Source organism: Cheilinus undulatus, linkage group 18 (assembly GCF_018320785.1).
Source record: "Cheilinus undulatus linkage group 18, ASM1832078v1, whole genome shotgun sequence".
In the NCBI taxonomy this organism is placed as follows: Eukaryota; Metazoa; Chordata; class Actinopteri; order Labriformes; family Labridae; genus Cheilinus; species Cheilinus undulatus.
This window is the reverse complement of record NC_054882.1, coordinates 9185891-9206013: the sequence shown is the minus strand read 5'-3', so window position 1 is coordinate 9206013 and position 20123 is coordinate 9185891. Positions and strand designations below refer to the sequence as shown.

Here is a 20123-nt window from a genome sequence, read left to right as displayed (position 1 = left end):
AAAACAAAACAATTGCATTATTATAAATATGCTATATAACTGCTGAGATTTAGGAAACTGCTGAGTCAGGCTATTATGAGTATAATCTACTGTTTATAGAAATAAACCGATTATAGCTGCTTTAAAATGATCAAAGCTGTTAATCTTATACTGTTCCTGTTGCCCTTTATTTGATCTTTCATGTTATGAAGTATATGATTTTACTTTTCATTCAAAGAAGCAGTCTTTCAAACAACAGTCCTGTTTATATTTATGTACCATGTAGAGGCATTAGCTTCAGAGAGCAAAGAAAGGGTTAAGAAATCAGCCAGTCAGAAGGCATGATACTTCATTGCTGAAAGACAGGAAATGACAACTATGACTGGTATTAATAATGGATTTAATCTGGTTGACATGCAGAGTCTGAACTCCTTATTCCTAATGATCTTAAAGCTGGAATTCAACTGTGTCACTTTGTGTAGATTAATTAGCTTCAGCCTGCTGTGCTACACTATGTGTCATCTCCTAAAATGACTAACTGGTTCACTTCTGGTAAGCCCTCACATGATAAGAGCGTCGCTGATTTTTTCATTCCTGTGAGCGAGCCTTGGGCGAGAGATTAAATTTATCATCTGAATAAGTGAAGTACTTTAAGATGCTATGATCTGCAGAGACAGTAACAGCATTGCTCTTTGCAGCAGCACCCTGAAGGCTGAAAGATATACAATATTTATTACTTACACAGGGACTGACTTTGATTTACAAGTTGCTCCAAACTCTTCCCAGATTATATTTCAGGATTTATGATTGTGTTGCACACAATATGCAAAAACAAACTAACTGTAAAATAGGGTTAAGTGGCTCATAACTTCCTTATTATGCAAAACAGTACCTCTAAATCTCATTCACTACTAAGACTGTCAAAGTCTTCAATACTTAGATATTTTTTCAATACCACAGCTTTTAAAATGACACATACTCTCTTATTTTAATCATCTATAAAGTAAAAAGAAACTTATAAAAAAAATGACATCAATTTCATATGACAGTGGCAAAAGGGTAAATGAATCAAAAGTTGCAGGCACTGAAGTGTTGCCAATGATTCTGTGAAATTTAGGGCAAACTCACAACAGACCCAGTTGCCCCGAACCATGCTAAAGCACCCTTGTCTCCTCTCCCCAGTCCCCACTGGCCTGCACTCACATTGCCCCTAGTCCAACCAGGTCTGGGCACAGATACAACATCATGTATCATCATGTAACATCATGTTGTTATATGGAATACGTAGTTTACAAGATGTGCAGCCTCACAGAGTCACCATAATGGAGAAATAGATAGACAACATGACATTATTTTTCTCACTTTGTGACTGTGCCAGCCTTTGAAATTACATAAAAATAGAGATTTTAAGCTACTTCTATAAACACACTCAGGCAAAATACATTTTCAAAAGCTCATGGAGAAAAGCCAGCAGACATGGATTAAACGCCTCTGTCTAAAAAGCTCGAGCCAAGCTGTGTTAGTCAACACTTGTGTTTGGTCCATTTCGACCAAGCAGTCCAGTTTGGTTCAGTGCAGTTTGGCACAGTTTTGCATGGTAAACCCTGATCTGGCTTTTTTTCCCACAGCTGACAATGTCTGTCCAGCCTCACTCAATGCAAAGGGAAATCTGTCTTTTTTTAGACTGATCGTTTAGCTAAGCTCAGCTCTAAGAGTCAGTTTATTGGCTCCCCAATGGCTTTTAATTTGGCACATTTCCACTTTTAAAATATGTATTAAGGGAAGGACACTCAAATGGGAGGTAGCTACTATGGTTCACATAAAAGTGCTGTTACATGGAACCAGCTTGTTTGTTAGCAACACGTCACTACTTAGTCACTTACCCCAAAAGGTAATTCACTTCATAGCTTCAATTACAAGAACTTTTATGACACAAAAGGTAGAAAAGCTGTTAAAGGGGCGCAGCTAAGACTCCACAAGACTCTTGCCTCTCTCAATCTGGCTGAACTTGTAGCAGGAGGTCTGCAGGACTGAGAAATTTTGTGATATCAATCGCCTCCACGCCAAGTAAGTTGGTGGACACGTGGGGGAAAAACCCACTGTTTTGTAAAGTGTAGGAATCATACTCAGTAAGGTAGGAATTTTTCTGATGGTTACCACAGCATGCAGGCCCTTTTTTCTGCATTCCTATTCATTCCTAGCAGGTGTTTTTCACATCCTGCCCCACAACTGACATTTGCATGTCATTAGAATCACATGACTGCTAACAACATAATTTGAGAAATTCTGGTCAGACACACTCTCTATCACTCCTCAATTGTTTAAAATTATGCCAAAGAATGTCTCTTGCATGTTGCCCATCTAAACATGTGTGTATGCATGAGCAATCGCACCATGCCAAAGCCCACCTCTTTCATCAGAGCATGTCCAAGGATTTTTACTGTCCTTCAGTGCAGTACAGAGCTCTCACACTTGTCAAACTAACTAGACTTGTGGCTCAAGCAGGCTAGGATGGACTTGAATGGGTACTCCCTTAAACAAAGTGCAGGAGTTTTCTTTCATTCTTGTTAACTAAAAGACAAAAGTTGGCCAATATTTGCTGCCAAGGACTTCTCTTTTTTGTTGCCTTGGTATCAAAACATGTAGCAATACAGGTTTGATTTTTTACAAGTATCACAATGAAAATCTAATTTCTGGTGTCATTAAAATCCTACTGACTACCAAACATTTCTAATATCACTGAATCTCGCATGTACACCAGAGAAGTTCAACTTAAGCAGGTTTTAAGAACACTGTGAACGTCACATATTTTACTGCTTTGGTTGTTTTGACAATGTTTTGGGATGCCACATAGTCTTCTTTCAGAAAAAGCCCTGACTTTTAGCAATGCAACCTCAGCTGAGTGCTCAAATCAGATCTCATGCATCTCTTACGTCATGTCAGACTGACATTTGCTTTAGTTTTGCCCTGGAGGTAGCAGATGCAGTTTAAAGCATTCCTTCACATGCTGATTTTTTCGTGAAACCATTATTCCGAACCTCTCCTGGCTCTGACTCTGCCTTTTTACACACCTTTATACTACCGTTAATTTTGGCTGCTATTTTCAATTTTAGTTTAAGTTTTAGTCTTTAAATGAAATGCATTTTAGTTTAGTCACATTTTAGTCATATCTATCTTTTTTAGTTTTAGTCTACTTTTAGTCGATGAAAAGTCCTGACATTTTAGTGTTTCCTTTTAGTCCAAGCATTTATTCTCTTGCCCAAATCTGGAACCAAATCATGGTAGCGTGTTCTCTGCCCTCTGCCAAACCTGGGGTCCCTGCTTTCTACAGCTGAGAGGCAGAATAGCTATATATGCATTGTTTTTTGACCGATTTATCACCAGTGGAGGAATATTATGGATTCTGAATGTCCGACGAAAACTACATTACATTTTAGTCTAGTTTAGTCATCACAGATCTATCTTTGCTAGTTTTAGTCTAGTTTTTGTCTTGGGGAAAAAAAGGCTGTCGACGAATAGCTTTAGTCATAGTTTTAGTCGACGAAATTAACATTGCTTTATACAGTCATTTAAAAATCTAACTCTCATTCTAGCTACCATCATTATCAACACACCTACATATAAATTAACTCATTTCCACTGTCTTCCACCCCTTTTTTTGGTGATTTCTTTGGTCTCAATTTTTACTTTGGAATCAAAGTGTGATGCATGTTACATCTTTGTTTATATGGCACACATATAAAACTGTGAACAGCCACCAAAACAAAGCACCAAAAAGTAAATGAGCTTTATGTGTTATGTTTTGCACTTATATTAAGTACAGTAATATTCATCAAAGAATAAAAGCCCAGTTATAAGTAGTTTTAAGCATCAAATCTTAAGTAGTAGATGAGCTGTAGCTCAAACATGTATACAGAAGTACTTTTTGAAAGCACTTTGTTTAAACCTAAAATTCAAGGGGGAAATAAGTCTTAAAATATGTTGGTTTTAACAAGCTTTTTGTTATGCTTTTTCACATGATTCACCCACCAAGGTATGCTGTGCTTCTCACTTTGACCACCAAATTGTGCTGCAACAAGAGGCAATTATCATATCCCTAAAGTGCAACACTCCAACACAAATCCTTTTGGGACCTTTGAGGAGAAAACAACAGGCTATCCTGGGGGAGCAGAAGGGTGTAAACCTGCAGGTTACCACGAGTCCTCCTATGGGTGCTTTAAACATTAAAGACTACAGGGTAGGGTAAACAAAACCATTCTGCAATAGTGTATTTCTGATATTTTTATAATGCAGTCAACACTCAAAGACTGTTTGTATATTTATGAAATCTCAGACACCCCTCTTGAGTTGTTTTTTTGGTTTCAGATCCCAGCTGTGCGTATTCACACTGAGATCCACTGTCTCTCTGAAGCTGACTCCTCAACACAGGCAGCTTTCTTCCACAGCTCCGGGTCCTGCTCTGAATATCAATGAATGGTCATCAGACACAGTCAACTATCACATGATAAATTCAACATCAGGATTTAGGAGTGCTGCAGCGGCCAACTAGTGCATCTTTCCACCGGGTGACAGGCATGTGGTGGCCGTGTCCCGGCTGCTTTGTCCAAGCTATGTCGCTTACGAATGGATTAACCTGAAGAACCAGTTATCCAATACTTCCATGTCACACACAGCGCTAACTACCAGCTAGCACTCTCAGTGACAGTTAATATGCTTATAGCGTCTAATTCCTGCGAACCTAACATAAACACATAACACTACAATTATTAAACATTTAAAAATATTGTAAACCAAACTATTTGTCACTATTAAATAGATTTGCCGATGTCTGACAGGGCGACAGTCGAAAGCACCTTGAAATTCTTATAAAGACGTTAATTAGCTAATAACCGCAATCCAGGAAATAGACGAGACCATTCCTACCGTTCTATAGGACATCCGCTGCCAATGTAGCTGGACTGTAACGCTGGTTTTCTCGCCTCTTTGCCTTTTAAATTGAGTCTTCTTTCAAGAGTAGGTGTTTTTACTCTCCAGGAATACGTACACCAAGACTTGTGGGGAAAAAATAAATGTAAAATAGAATTTCCAAACTGTCTCCGGCTTGGGTTATGTTTTGCCGACTGGCTTCAATGCATCAACCGCCGTTAATGATGAGCAGCTAGCTACATAGCTACTAGCAGCCTAACTGTCAAAAACACTGACATTAGTCTGAGCCATACAGGAAAAGCCTGCTCTCCTTTGGTTCCATGGCAGGAACAGGTCCGTGAAAGTAGCTTTAAAGAGGCTTCATGGGGCTGAACAGAAAGTTGACTAGTCGCCCATGAAGATGACAGCTCGCTGGTCCACTGCCTGGATGACTGACTGACTGCGCGGTGCGTGAAAATGGCGTTACCCGGCGCCCCCCCCTCTCTTCCTCGGTAATGATGTCATCCCTGGCCGGATTAAAGGGGAAGCCGTGGTGCGAACTGAGCAGCAAGGTTTCCTCAGTGATAGAGGTGAAAATAAACATTGAGTTTGTATGGAGAAAATAAAAAAATCAAAGTATTTATTACCAATAAAAATCCTTAAATCAAGTGTCAGTTAAGTCAAAGGTGTGACTTTATGAGATGAATAAAGATCTAAATTTAAGAAATACATCTGAGCTAACAACTTATATTTATCTAAATTACTGTCACTGAGAAGTCTTTTTAGGTAGTTGTACTTTTTTAATCCTTCAATCTCCCTCGGTATTAATATCTATCATATGTCTGTCTATCTATCCATCCATTTGCCTATCAGTAATTTTACATCTATTTCAGTTCGTTTTAACCAGAGTAACTGTACTTTACTTGAGTGCAATACTCTCGTACTTCTCCCACCTAAATTGACTACATATTAGCACATAGAAGGAGTGATTCCACATCCCAAACAGCTGTTAAATTTCACTTTATTATAGAGATGTGACTTAACCTGTACAACCTGGTTGGAAATCCATATTCTCTTGCTGTTCCTGCCAATGAGGAAATATCATATTTTACCATACAGCTCATCAGTAGCTACCAAGGCTGTAGTATTTAAAAAAAAAAATCTACTCCCCCTTCCCACACACACAATATTGTGATAATATGTGCAACTTTTTCAAAAAATTCCTCGCCTTATGAATTTTTCAACACAGAAGTAATAAATCATTCTTTATTATAGCCAACACAATATTAAACAAATTAAGAAGTTCTTTCCTGTGGGCCAGGACCATATGCAAGGATGAAAACAATGATGCATGAATTACAGATTTGTATTTATCTGCTTCGATCACAGTAGTAAACTGTCTGACTAGTGTAATTCACAGCCTAGTGAGCACTCAACATGACATCAGAAAGCTCCTCCAAATGAGTGGCGTAAACATCAAGTTGGAAAAAATATTTGTGATTATTTTGATTCATATTGCAAATTTATTGTGAGTTTTTTTATTGAATGAAATGATCATTTTTATTTTACTTTCATTAAAAAAAGCAGAAAAATTAAAGAAAAGTAGGATCTTTTGCAATGTATTCTGGTCAGTTTGACACTTAAATTTTTGCATATGTTGAGCTTAACTCTGATGCAAAAACATGTATTAAAACTGGTATTTTGGCACATTTCATATTTAAGAAATCTTGCAACTTCTGCAATTTGAAAATTGCACTAGGATATATTGAGATTTAATTTAATTCTTGATTTATTGTCCAGCCTCAGGAGCTACCCAGTACTTTGAATAAACTTAAAATGAAAAACTTTATACTTTTACTTGAGTAGATTTGTGGACCAGTACTTTTACATGATTAAAACAGTACTGTGCTCTACCTCTGCAAATCTTGTTTGTGAGGCTGGGCACACGTAATGTTTTACACCAAAACATACATTCGTAAGGTCAAATAGGGTCTTTGGATTTAAATCTTCACTTTTCAAATGAGCTTAATGTAATGGCATGTAGATGTAAAATTAGAACTACTGCACTGCCTCCATTAGGTTTATAACTGCCAGACAGTGAGAGTACAGCAGTGGGTCAGATAAAAGGTCACTATGACCATCAGTTCACCCTGGCATCCAAGTGTAGCTTTGTACCAAATTTGATGAAATTCCTCAGCGCTATCTCAAAAATCTTGTGCTCACAAGATTAAAAGTCACAGAGACCTTGAACCTCCATAATGTATTTACTCTATCCTTGGGTCAGAGTGGACATTCGTTCAGAGTTTAAAGAAAATTCCTCAATGCAATCTTGAAATATTATACTTATAAGACAGTAATAACTTTGTCAGCTGCTTTAAATTTAGTCTTGGTCTTTAAAGTAAAATATCTTTTGAGTTTTTGAACCATTAAGACACCTTCATTCTTGAAAGTTTTAGTCAAGTTTAGTGGAAAAAATTAAAAAAATATTTTAGTTCAGTTTTAGTCAACAAAAAGTCCTAACATTTAAGTTTTTGCTTTTAGTTAGGGCATTTGTTCATGTATAACTAGTTGAATTTGCCAAATTATAACATTAATAGAAATACACAACTTTAATATCTATTCACATTCAATACTTTAGTTGACTTTAAAATATATTGATGAAGACTAGCATACCTTATACGCACAATGGATAAATATTATGGATTTTGTCAAGCATGAACATTTCAGTCTCATTTTAGTGTCCTTGTCAAAATGAAACATACTTCTTGTCAGTTTTTAATGATCAAAGATCTATTTTTATAGAAAATAGTTGCCAACAAATATTTTTAGTCATACTCTTAGTACATGAAACTAATGCTGCAAGCAAAGGATGCACATGAAGCCAAAACTTTGACCTTCAGATTTAGTCAGTTCATCACTGAGTCAGTGTAGGCATTGGTTCACAGCTTGAAGAATTCAAGCATTTTTGCAGTATGATTTTCACAAAAATCGCAGATGGACAACTGAAAACATAATGCCTTGCCATGCTACCACTGAAATAGGGGCATAATGAAGGTGACATCAAAACTACACGATATGGTTGTGTTGTCTGAGACACTGGTGTTGTCGTTGAAAAATGGTTGAAAAGAGAGATCTTAGATAGACCAACTTAATTTCCCCTTGCTTAAATCAAATTTAAACAATGAGATCTAAGTTAAAGCATGCTGCAAGAAGCAAATTTAGACAGAATAATCAGTATATATTTATTGTATTAGGTGGTAGGTGTGTTGCTCTTTCTGCTTCCTAATCTATCAGTAACAGTCCTCCACATGTTGGTTACTGCGACTCGGGCCATGAGCAACGTGATGGTGAAGTTTCGCCGGTACCATTGTCTAAACAAGAAAAGGAAAAAAAAAGACGTCAGGTTACATAAAGTACCTTAACAACAAATTACAGCACAGAAACATAGATAAACTGTCTTTTTGTTTAAAAACTAACACAAGTTATGCTCATCATCCCTTTTATTCTAATTTAACTCTGCAGCTCAGTATCAAAAATATAGGTTAAAACTGATTCAAAAGAAGCACTTTTACACATTTTCATGTAGTTGTCAAGCACATACAGTATATGATGATTTAACATTACCATAACATTTAGGTCCTTATCTGCTTTTGTTCCTGTGTATAAGGTTATTGACAGGTGAGTTTAGCGAAGATATGACTGGAAACACAGATGAACAGCCAACGTTTAAACTATCCGAACTAGCACCAAGCATTTTAAAACTCACTGGATAACATTTCAGATCACATTTGTTTAAAATTGAATATAAAAATCATTTTTATTGATCTTGTATTCTCTACATGAACATTTTAATAAATCAATCTCACCTTTTCGATTTAAAATAAAAGCTTTAAAACATAGCTCCCACTTTTATAGCTAAAATCCACAGGTTCTATAACAAGCATTTCTAATCTGTATCCAATTTTTAAGTCTGGATTAAACTTCAGTGACCCAAGAGTAGCAGAATTTTCCTTAGCTGTTCATTTCCTTTTCTCCATACTTATGTAACTCCCTTTTCTTTCCTACCAGAACATCTTTGAATCATTTATAAGTCGTCCAGTATGCTGCAGCGAGGCCTGTGACCAAAAAAGGTCTCAAGTGACTTCGATCTTGATGCCCAAACGCTGGCTCCATCTTCTAATTCAGAGTCTAATCCAAGGTCTTTGTGATAACATTAGAGATTTGGCTCCTCTTCTCTGATATACATTAGCTAGTTGTTCTTATTGTCATACTTAAACTCTGTTTATCTGGACTTAAAGTCTTCAGACACTTGGATCAAGCTAATATGTCTCATTTGTGTTCATTCTCAGGCAGTAAAAAGTACACTCTCAAATAGGGCTGAACAATTTTGTAAAATCATCTTATTGCGATTTTTTCCCCCAATATTGCAATTGTGATTTAAAAATGAAAACACTTTAAGTTCCTTATCTTGTGTATTATTCACACAAACATGCAATAATTCACTCTATATCATAACCAGCACAATATTCAATTAATTAACCTAGGGATGACCTGTTTTGAAAAAAATATCTAGTTGAAATTATTTTGCTCATATTGCAAATTTGATATCAAGTCCTTTAGTGAAGGGGATTATCATTTCTTATGTAATTCTCATTTTGATTAATAGCAACATACAAAAAAACAAGAAAAGTAAGATTCTTATAAATTATTCTAAAAACAGGAGACTTGAATGTCTGCATAATGTGCAGAGCATAAAAGCTCTACTGCAAACATTTTATTTAACTGGTATTTTGACATATTTCAGGTAAAAGAACTGTTTGCAATTTGAAAATTGCAGCCATATTGCAATTTTAATTTTTGATTAACTGCTAAGCCCTACTCTCAAAGCACCTGAAATGTTAAGTTGATGCAGAAAACTGCAGCGTTAACCAAGAATGAGCTGATGAGTGTGTGTTGTTCATGCATCTACATTGCTAATAATGGCTGACAGATGGATTTTTGTACAACTGATCAAACAGAAAGCCAATTATTAAAGAAAAAAATTGGTTTGAATCTCAATTATTTTGGGGGTTACTTTAATATCTGAAGGGATTAAAAAACCAAGACAGAAAATATACCTTTAATGCAACATTGTGCATTTTCCCTTGGCACATTTAATGATTTGAAATAATCTTCTGAGGCCTGATGGGAAGCTGTGGGGGGCCCTTATGTGGTCCCCGAGCCTCCAGTTGATGATCAGTGGCATATTTTACCTACTTCCTATGACTTGAAGTTCCCAATGGCAAGACATAAGTTTTATTGTCCAAAGTCACAGGAGGATGCAACCCTCGTTACTCTTAGTATTATGAACCTATCCTAAAAGCAGTTAAGTGGGTCTCAAATGTATTTATTGTACAAAGGACTCTGGTTGTGCTTTCTGTGATCTCTGTCGGTGTTTTCTTTCCACTGCCTAGGATTTCTGTAAATTCTAAATATGAAAGAGTTGCTACTAGTGGTGTGTGAGAGTTTGGTTGTAACACTTTTAAGACATGCGTTACCACCCACCCCTACCCTGTCAGCCAGTGTTTGGCTAGATGTATCAGCATGATGGTTTGAAATTAGGGAGGGAAAATGTGCCACATTTTTGCCTGAGAGTGTTTCATTATCTGTAAGTTTTTGACCAATCTGCAGGGCCACCCCTGGCCCAAGTGAGGCTCTGAGCAGATTCTGGTATGAGGCCCCCCAACACTGCAAAGGCAGGTCTACTTATCAGTAACTATATTAGAACTAAACAAAATATAGTCATCATAAAAAAAATTACTTTCTTACATCAAAGTTAGTTTTTCCACAATATAATCCACAAGCGGCTCTTCTCAGCCGTGAAAATCTCCAAGTGGGATCAGAATAAAAGTGGGAAAACACTGAAATGATAATGCATCTCCTAACTTATCCCTGAATTCTGGAAATGGTGATGTTATAACTCTCCCAGTGATACAACCATACCCAGTATCCCCAGCAGAATCAGGTCTGTTTTTAATGCTATGCCTCCCGACCTTCGGCCTTGCCCCCTGCACACAGATTTCTCCAAATTCTCATAATCTTTTGATGGTATTATGTTCTGTAGATGATGTCTTATTAAATATTTATTAAAAGCTTTGTCTTTGGATGTTTTTGCCTTCATTTTTAAGGATTTTTTGTCTTTATTCACTGAGACAGCTGAAAAGAGACAAGAAATATGAGGAGAGAGCAGGGGTAGCATCAGGACTGAAAATCAATCCTGTGATCAGTGCGTTGAGGAGTGCAGCCACTGAGCTAAACTTGCACTTTTTTGGCTTTTTTAGATAGGACAGCAGATAAAGTAGGAAATCAGGGATAGAGAGTAAGGAATGACATGCAGGAAAAGAGCCAAAGGTAGGACTTGGACCCAGGTTGCAGGCTTGGAGGACCTAACCACAAGTTCCATCAGAATCCTCAGCGTTCTTTATAAATTAATGATACTTGCTCACACAAGTCAAAGATCAATTCTTGCCTTGAATGCACATGTGGACAGCAGAATATTTCCTCTGCCATTTTCATGTGAATGTGATATGAAAGCGTGAGTGAGACCTGCTCCAAAAAAAAAGCCCTTGAGTGGTCAGAAGACTAAAAAAGTCCCATACAAGTGCATTTACAAAAAAACAGAAACAGTATTAATTGCAATTTAGCAGGAAAAAAAGAAAGAATGAAAAAATCAAGGTATGCTTTTTGGTCCATACTTCCCATCCCTATCTTACACTTGTCCTTATCATCCATGCTATTGTTATAGTTGAGTCTCATAGATAATTTTCATATTCTGAGATGCTTCTTTTCCTAAATTAAAATAATTTTAGAGTGTTAAGTGTGGTGAGAAGATCTGGTATAATGACGCAATAGCCACTAAATTTGCACAAGAACAATCCTGCAGAGAGCTGGAATAAACATAGATAAAAAATAATATTTTTCTGCTCTGCATAGCACGCTTCAGTAAAAGAGCTTGTCGTGCTTGAAGATCATTTGTCAGAATTTTTTGAATATACTGAGCCAGGAAAGCAATAATAGCAGGGGGAAAGCAGGGGAAATGCTTTGAATACTGAATACTTCGATTCACCTGAGACAATAACAGGAATAACAAGTACACAGTGGTGCAATCTACAGCAACTGTTTAAATCCTACTCACAGGAAAAAATAATAGATGCAGCTGCAGAGGTGATGCGTGTGGGCAGAATACTTCTGGAGGATTCTCTAACCTAGAAACAAGTGAGCCACTTTGCAATGCTAATTCATAGAAAGCTTTTCAAAGCTCCTGCAATGTTTGTTTTTCTCTCTGCACAAAGTACAGTATGTATAACAGAGTGGGTAAAAGCCCACAGCTCCAGTGGAGAGACGGGTACCCACCCACCCAGAGACATCCAGCTGCTTAACAACTCACTTGTTATAATTTGCATGCCGTGTTCTGTTTTTGTCCAGGAAGTTTTTGTAAAACTCAGCCATCTCTTCGCTGGTAAGGGTCCGCCGCCGTCCTGAGGGGGGAGAGAGGACGCAGCGCACATTATAATCTCATTTACATTTTCTTCTTAAATCACCAGATGTTGCATAAAATTTGTTTTGGATTATCAGATTTAAGTCTGTCAGCTGAGCTGTCTTCATTTCTGACATGACCTGACAGACAAAGCAGCATGAAGGATTTCTAATCTGCTTTTCTTGGTAGAAAAACCTCAGCACAGGAGAGAGTGCACAGAAAGTCTTAACCTGTAAATAAGACAGAGTTTAAAATTCACATGTAGGAAAGCTAGATCTCCTCACCTTGCTCATCTCGGAGAGTCAAGCCTTTGGCACTCAACTGTGAAATGATGAATGCTTCTTTTTCCTGCAAAGTATGAAAATATGTTGTTTAGATATTGAACAACAATTTAATAGAGCAATTAAGTAACATTTACTCAGCATTGCTGCACATTTGATGTCACTTAGTCCATGTTCCTGCACATTAACTTCTTCTGCACAAGTATGCTACATCCCTGTGACTTTTGATGTGTTGGTATTTAAATTTTTCTTTACTATTCTGTATTGAAGTATAATTTTTCCTCTTATACAGTCATGTGCACAAGTTTTAGGCATGTAGGATGACAAGGATTCATCATGGGACCTGATGTGGCACAACCCGGATCGGAAGGGGACGGGGGGCTGCAGGCAGAGTCAAGCCCTTGAGACATCCATAGCACAACTAGGGGTTCAAGGAAACCCCATGATCTCCTCAATGGATGCTTCCCCAAAAACAGAGAAATTTTCAAAAATGATTAAAAGTGGTATTATTTACCGATTATGTTACATTCATACATGAAATGAGTTCAATTGAATATACAACCATATTTATTGTGGTAGATTTAAGCTGGTATGGAAGTAATGTGCCAAAAAAAATCATTAAAGGTCACGTATTTTACCCCTTTTAAGACAAGTCTATATTGGTCTCAGAGGTCCCAAAAACATGCCTGTGTTTGCTGCTGAAAAAACACTCAAGGATTGGATTTTTGCATATCTAAAAAACCACCTGTTCAGCCCTGCTCAGAACAAGCCATTTCTGTGTCTGTAGCTTTAAATGTTAATTAGCTGTCTGGCTCCACCCCCTGACCACACCCCTCTCAGGAATGTATGTGGCTTAATGGATGTGGCTCCAGGGTGGAACTTTCTTCCAAGAGGGGAGGGCAAACAGAACTGGGGGCAGGGATAACTCCCACATGACATCATGAGGGGAAATCTGAGAATGTCTTGTTTTCGCACACATTTTCTGAAAGGTTGATTCTTGGGGGGATTGTGGACAGGCCAGGGGCAGATATTTTTGCTAAAAAAACCTGATAAAGTATATTTTGCATAATATGCGAACTTTAAAAATATAAATTTGTGCATGATGCTTTACACAATACCGCATGCTTTCACCAGTGGGGCTCACTAGTTTCTGGCATTGCCCCTGCCCTAGGCTGTGCTTACTCACCACATCCACCCCTGACTCCACCCTAAATGTGTGGATTTTGTTATTCTTTCAACAGATTATTTTCCCATGCCCCTTGTAATATCCAAGGACATCCAGAGCATGACCAGGGTTGCGTTTATCCTCCTTCTCGCCTCATGGTGCCCTAATGCCAGCTTACTCCTCATTACAGGCCTTAGTTCAGCCTCAATTTTTGGTCCAAACATACCCAAAAGTTCTGTATTTAGTGTATTTCCTCTAGTTTGGAGGTTATCTACTGAGTATTTATTTCTTTGGCACAGTATTTCTCAGTTTTAGAACAAAGTGCTTCAATTAATTGATTTTCCCCAAAACCAGGAGTGGCAAGATTGAAACATCCAACACAAACAAACAAAAACAAACAGGGTAATCTTGCTCTTATATTCTCAAGCAAGCATTTTAGCCCTTAATATTTTCAAAAACCCAATGAAATATTATTATATGCTGAAACTAGCAGAGAACCCAAGGCTTTCCACATCTGTTAGCTCTTTTAAAAAAGGCCTCCAACCATTTTTGTTGCCTTCCCATGAACTCAGCCTTCTCTTATACAGATCTTTTAATTCAATTCATATTTATTCAAATGAATCAATACTTTAATCTAATTTACAAGTAACCCTTGTTATGATTAAATGAGTTTTAACTAATTTTAAAGCATTACACAAATGACTTTTAATCTGATATTTTAATCTTTATATTGTAAGGCCTTGTTTTTGCTCCATGTCATATAATTTGATGCTCTTCATGTTTCAAATGCCTTAATGCCTTAAACTTTGTAGAACACTCTGAATTGCTTTACACATGAATGGTGCAGAATAAATAAACTTGCCTTGCCTTGCTGAGCAAGAAAAGGAGTCTTTCTGCACTTCCTTCTATCATCATAGCCCTAACACTGCTCTAGCAGACGGCTGCTCAACATGTTCAATATGTGGAATAAAGCAGGATCTTTACAAACAAAGAGTACAGTGTAGGGCTGCCCTCTTTGTAAAGTGTGTTGAGATTGCTTTGGTTATGAATTTTGTCTGTAACTCTGTTCATTGTGTTGCTGCCCTTCTTGTCCAGGACACTCTTGTAAATGAGATTTTTGATCTCAATGAGGTTTTCCTGGTTAAATAAAATTAAATAAATGAATTTTCACAACACAAATAAAGATTGATTGATTGGGTAGTGATGTTAGATGGTTACATTGCACTTATTTGCACATATTTTTGTTTGTGCTCACCTTGATCTACATTATACTGACTTCTTCCTCATAATCCTCTTCAGTAAAACTGCACTGGGGTCAAAATTAAGGCTCTGAAGATGACACTCCATAGGGAGGAATAATGCAATCACTTGACATCACTACCCTGAATGCAATGCACAGCATCATCAGCCTGCATTTTACAACTTCTATATGATGTGGATAAAGATAATGATATAAGCATAAAGCCAGTACATGTTATACACAGAGTTCTGCAGTGCAATGCCGCCCTCCGCTGGTAAGACAAGGAAGTTTCAGCATTGAAGTGGACAGCATCCCCCTACGAAATCTGATACTTGATGAATAATGATGACGGTCGTGATGTGACAGTGATCCTCATCTGAAAGCTCTGCCTCAGCTGGGAGGTCAGGGTCAGAGGTCAGCTGCAGGGCAGAAGCTCTTGAGCCAGCAGAGACTCAGAGGAGAGTCAGCAGAGTTGAGGATGTTTGCTGATTCAGATGCTTCGCTTCAGTTTGGCTGATTTAATGAGAGGTTTCTCAGCAGCTGTGTCATCCAGCTGCAGGAATATGAACACGCAAGACTTGATGCTTCTTATTGCTATTCTCCAACAAACAGACTATTTATCAGCCATCAATATGGTTGTGTATTCAGTACATACAGTGTGTCTGTAAGAACGCAGAGCAAAGCCAAAGTAAGACACTTTTAAATGAATTTAATTCCAGTTAAATAAAGCACCAATTCAGATAATCATTTAAATACCAAACATCCCAACAACAAATATTATTTTGTCCTAGTTGGTAATTTATAAAGCAAAAGGCCAAAAACACACTGGTTTCAGTTTCTGACTTGAGATATATATTTTTCTGATATGCTTTTTCAGTTGTTTTGAATGAAATGTTTCAATATAAAATGAACTGAAACTTTAAGAAATCACCACAGGCTCTGCAAGGGAACTTGTTCACCTCCTCCTGAACCGAAAAGACTAAATGATTCATGTTTAAACTTGAATTAAAAGGTTATGATTAAACCATGAATCATTCATTATAGTCTTACCTAAAATATACTGGAGACAGTTGCAGTTCTCCATAATTCAAATTTTCTGGAGGGTTTTTTTCCTCCAGACTAGAGTTCATCTCTGCTACAATGACTGTGGCCGGTTCATTGAACTGAATTTCTTGCTTTGTGGAAGCATTATCAATTATATTCCACTCAGAACAACTTTGTAAAGAAACACATGACTTGCGGCTATAAATATGTCTTTATTAGCAGTCCTCAATCAGCGCTTATGCTGTTATTTGTTTAGTGATGTGGCTGTTCTAGGATCCACATCCAAGCAGGACACATTCCTGCTGTCCCTAATGCGATAAGGAAAGCCTGAGGCTGGGAGAGAAGCAGCATGAAACCCAGATCAGACCATGCATCAATGACAAGAGAATGACACTGATTAATTCAGGAAGCAGGATGAAGGAGGAGCTGGGGTGGAGGAGGGTCCCGAGAGCAGCTTGCAGAGAGAAATGCAGAGCTTAGCCAGGCAGGGCCGTTTAAATAAGGCAGTCTGAGTGTGATTTACCAATAGCGTACTTCAAGCACATCAGCTAGCTCTCAGCTGATGAGGGCTTGCATCAGATCAGCTGACCTCAGCACTTGAATTCGTGGCCGGTCTGAACTAGCACTACACGCTTAATGTATAAAGTTAAAAAAGTCATTCAGTCTCTTGTCAGGCATCTCAGAGAGAATTGAAAATCGAATTCTTATATAATTTTAATATACTTGCCTCACGCAAAAAGCTTTTGTTTAACATTTCATTCTCTCAGTTTGGAGTCCCAAATTCTTCTGATCTTTTTTTGGGTAAAGCTTACATTAAGTTGTAGCGGGAAAACGTGAATTTTCACCTTGCTGAAGTTCATGTTCTGTTTAGTCCAGAAGTCGTGGTTCCAGTCCTCGGTCTCCTGCCTCAGGTTTCGCAGACGTTTCTCCAGCTCTGTTTCATTTTCAGGGATGCGGTAAACAATCGGCCGCAGGTTTGACAGAGGATTTGGTGGTCCGATCCAGTCATGTGTGGTGCTTGGTGCAGGTCTGAAAGGTGATCTCTGTTGATAGAAACAAGAAGAACAATAAAAACCTCTTTAAAGATTTATAAAACTGCAGGTGTAGCTTTTCTGTGCTGTATTAAACTGTTATTTTGTGTGCTTGGCCATTTATGTTTGTTAAGTCTTTCTAACCAGTAAGTACAGATGAACAACAGAGCTCACACTTAGATCCTTTTATTTATCTAATATTGCATGCATTCTTTAGATAAAATCTTCATCCTGTAATTTCATTTCCTGGTCCACTGTATCCTATCCTGTGAAGGGCAGCATAGAACTACACAAGTGTTATGTCAGTCACTGAATGGATTCCCTTTGCTTAAATTGAGTAAATATTACAAGAGTGGGCACAGACACATGGGGGTGTCACATGGTTTACAAGAGCAGCTGCCTTCAAGACTCTGCTTATCATTTCTACCCAGATGGCCTGATGAGACGAGCAAAGAGGCAAAGAAAACATCTCAGGACTGAGGGGCCGGGAAACAGGTAGATATGACGGTAAAGTCCAGGCTCTGTTAATGCAACTGCAGATAGAAATAATGTTACTAAAAACTGCAACTAGTTAATACAACAAAGTTTGTAAAAAATAGTGCTTTCTTAGCTCTACAAAATATTGCAACTAAATATCAAACTATGGTGCAGTGTAATAGATCACTTAGAGTCACTAATATTTCTACTTATAAGTAAAGGAAGGCTTTACGTAACAGCCTTTGTAATTGGTGATGTCGATGCTTTGCTGGTGCAAACAGAGATCCTAATAACAACAGACAGACAAGGTGGTGTGAATGTGACATGCAATGTAAAAAGCGATTTGGTTATAAGTCAACAAAAGCATTCTACAAGCTCAGATCTATTTATGATTTAGACTATTTACTGGTGGTACAATGTTTGAGAAATCATCTTCAGATCTTAATGTAAAATGATGGTATCATGACAACGTAAGACATTATGCTAATCAGTGTAAACTATATGATAGAATATATATATATAAGGCTTCTCCCAATCCTGATCTCAACAATTGTGTTAATCTGAGCAGAATATCACTGTATTTGAACTATCATTACAGCACTCGAACACTGACAGACTGACAGACAAACCTGTCCGTACTTTTTTGCATTTCATCCTTTATACTGGCGGTTGTGTTAGGGGACAGATTCTCTACAAACAAAGATATACCTGCATGTAAACATCACCAAAGTCAAGTCCTGGCTGAAACTTTTCTGATTATATTGATGCAAATAGTGTCCCTGTGCTGTACAAGGGTATAATGTGACAAAAGCTTACAGTTTAAATAAATATCTAAGTTTTTCTGTGGTTGTAAGGTGATGTAAAAAAGCATAACTTTGAGGGGATTTCGAAATAAAAAGCCCAGTTGCAGCTCCACATAGGGGTCAAAAGAAGCAGCAACAGTCCTATGATCTTTTTGCCCTCAAGGTCTCTGTGCCGGCAGACACAGACATTACCGTAGGCAAAGGTAGGCATCTGCTATCCATTTAGAGTCTCCAAATATGTATTTTGAAATCTACCTAGTTATTTCTATGCAAACATTGCTAAATTGTCAATTTTGAATTGTATTGCATCAAAATATGGCTTAAATATGATGAGGCAGTTACTGAGTTAAAATATCATAGCCATAACTAAAAAACTTTTAACAGAGTTAAAAACAAAATATATAAGCTAAAGCATGAGAAGTCTACAGAAAGAAATATATCAGACTCTAAGGTAAGAAGAAATATAGAAAATACTATTTTTATCATCACTATTTAATGATGATTGTATTTGTTTAACTGATTATTTATCTTTTTTTAGTCTCAGATATTCTTACTGCGTGGTGACTGATAAAAAAAAATATATATATATATAAATATATTCCAAGTAGCTCTTTCTTTAATAAATATGAATTCAAAAAGGGGAGAACAACAGATGAAGAGGGCCCCCATGCCTGTGTCCACTTTGGGCCCCAAAATAGTAGGGGTGTAAATCACCAGTTTCATCACGATACGATACAATATCGATTCTCAGAACAATGATTCGATATTTGCCGATATCACAAAGTCTCCCAAGATTCGATTTTGATTCGATTTAGAGGCCTGTGATCAATATCATATATTCAATCGATTTGACTGAATCATTGCTCAAACAATCGATATATGATCCAGATCGATGAATCGTTACACCCCTACAAAATAGCTACATCCGCCACTGTGCTGCCAGCGGGTCATGTGACCATAGGCTAAAACAATACAAATATGAACACCTTCAATCTCTGACATAAATGAATACTATAATACTCTTTGTTTACCTCCATCTGCTTTTGGCTTGTCTTGGCATACATTATTAGATTCCTTTATGCCGTAATGCATTTATATTTTATTGTCAGAAATGTAAAATAAAAGCATCTTACACATCATAAGTTGGCTATAAGCTCATGTCAAACATGAAAACCTTGTTAAAATCTTTGTTTACCCAGTACCGTGATTCATATCGTATCGTACTTCCGTGCACCGCTACATCCCTACCTGCCTGATGTACTAATACTACTACTACTACTACTACTACTACTATAGAATCAGCCTGGCAACCACACTAGCAACAGTCTCATGGCAACACACAAACAAGCACGCGACTGGTCAACACGGTTAACTAGCTACCACGGCTATGAAGGAGTTAAACGACTAGGAAATCCAGTATCTGCATGTTAATATACTGTAGCCGTTGGCATGTTTTATTATGTTTTAAGGCACGTACCTTTGGTTTTCTATCCTGCTTGGTTGCCTGTTTGGAGCTACACAGACGACTGTTTGCTGCTGATAAGTGGTGTGGGCGCAGAGGAGCGTGGAGGGTGAAAATCCTCCGTGTTAAACATCCCGCTGCTGCTGTGACTCTTGTCGTTGTGGACGCCATTTTAATTAACCGAAGCTTAACCGGTACAAAACTGAGAAACCTGCTGTTA

At 37.6% G+C, this 20123-nt stretch overlaps 3 protein-coding genes across 10 annotated transcripts in view; 1 reads left to right on the top strand and 2 right to left on the bottom strand.

Moving 5' to 3' along the window:
* The window catches only part of klc1a (kinesin light chain 1a), a 71179-nt gene extending 65818 nt beyond the window's left edge, over positions 1 to 5361 (bottom strand). For all 7 annotated transcript variants that reach the window (XM_041812428.1, XM_041812432.1, XM_041812430.1 and 4 more), the window contains exon 1: positions 4903 to 5361. The gene's annotated coding sequence lies outside the window, so the exon portion shown is untranslated. The remainder of the gene's footprint in view (positions 1 to 4902) is intronic.
* Positions 5362 to 8112: 2751 nt separating this feature from the next.
* On the bottom strand, positions 8113 to 20091 carry LOC121526708 (cytochrome c oxidase assembly factor 8). The gene is made up of 5 exons (XM_041813403.1): positions 19919 to 20091; positions 16976 to 17173; positions 12685 to 12748; positions 12311 to 12401; positions 8113 to 8255 (listed from the first exon to the last, which is right to left on the bottom strand). Exons 1-5 carry the CDS (start codon positions 20072 to 20074, stop codon positions 8135 to 8137), a joined length of 630 nt encoding a protein of 209 aa, XP_041669337.1. The 5' UTR covers positions 20075 to 20091; the 3' UTR covers positions 8113 to 8134.
* bag5 (BCL2 associated athanogene 5) overlaps positions 17550 to 20123 on the top strand; it is a 33063-nt gene continuing 30489 nt past the window's right edge. For both annotated transcript variants that reach the window (XM_041813399.1, XM_041813398.1), the window contains exon 1: positions 17550 to 17656. In XM_041813399.1, coding sequence (XP_041669333.1) covers positions 17601 to 17656 — 56 coding nt within the window. In that variant the 5' untranslated portion in view covers positions 17550 to 17600. The remainder of the gene's footprint in view (positions 17657 to 20123) is intronic.

What these genes read in the sequence shown, in the direction of transcription:
- LOC121526708 (XM_041813403.1), bottom strand. Translation starts at nt 20,074, where the DNA reads ATGGCGTCCACAACGACAAGAGTCACAGCAGCAGCGGGATGTTTAACA. An exon ending in AGAACATGAACTTCAGCAAG is followed by an intron (nt 12,749 to 16,975) that starts GTGAAAATTCAC and finishes CATACTTTGCAG; the next exon opens with GAAAAAGAAGCATTCATCAT. An exon ending in GACTCTCCGAGATGAGCAAG is followed by an intron (nt 12,402 to 12,684) that starts GTGAGGAGATCT and finishes CTCCCCCCTCAG; the next exon opens with GACGGCGGCGGACCCTTACC.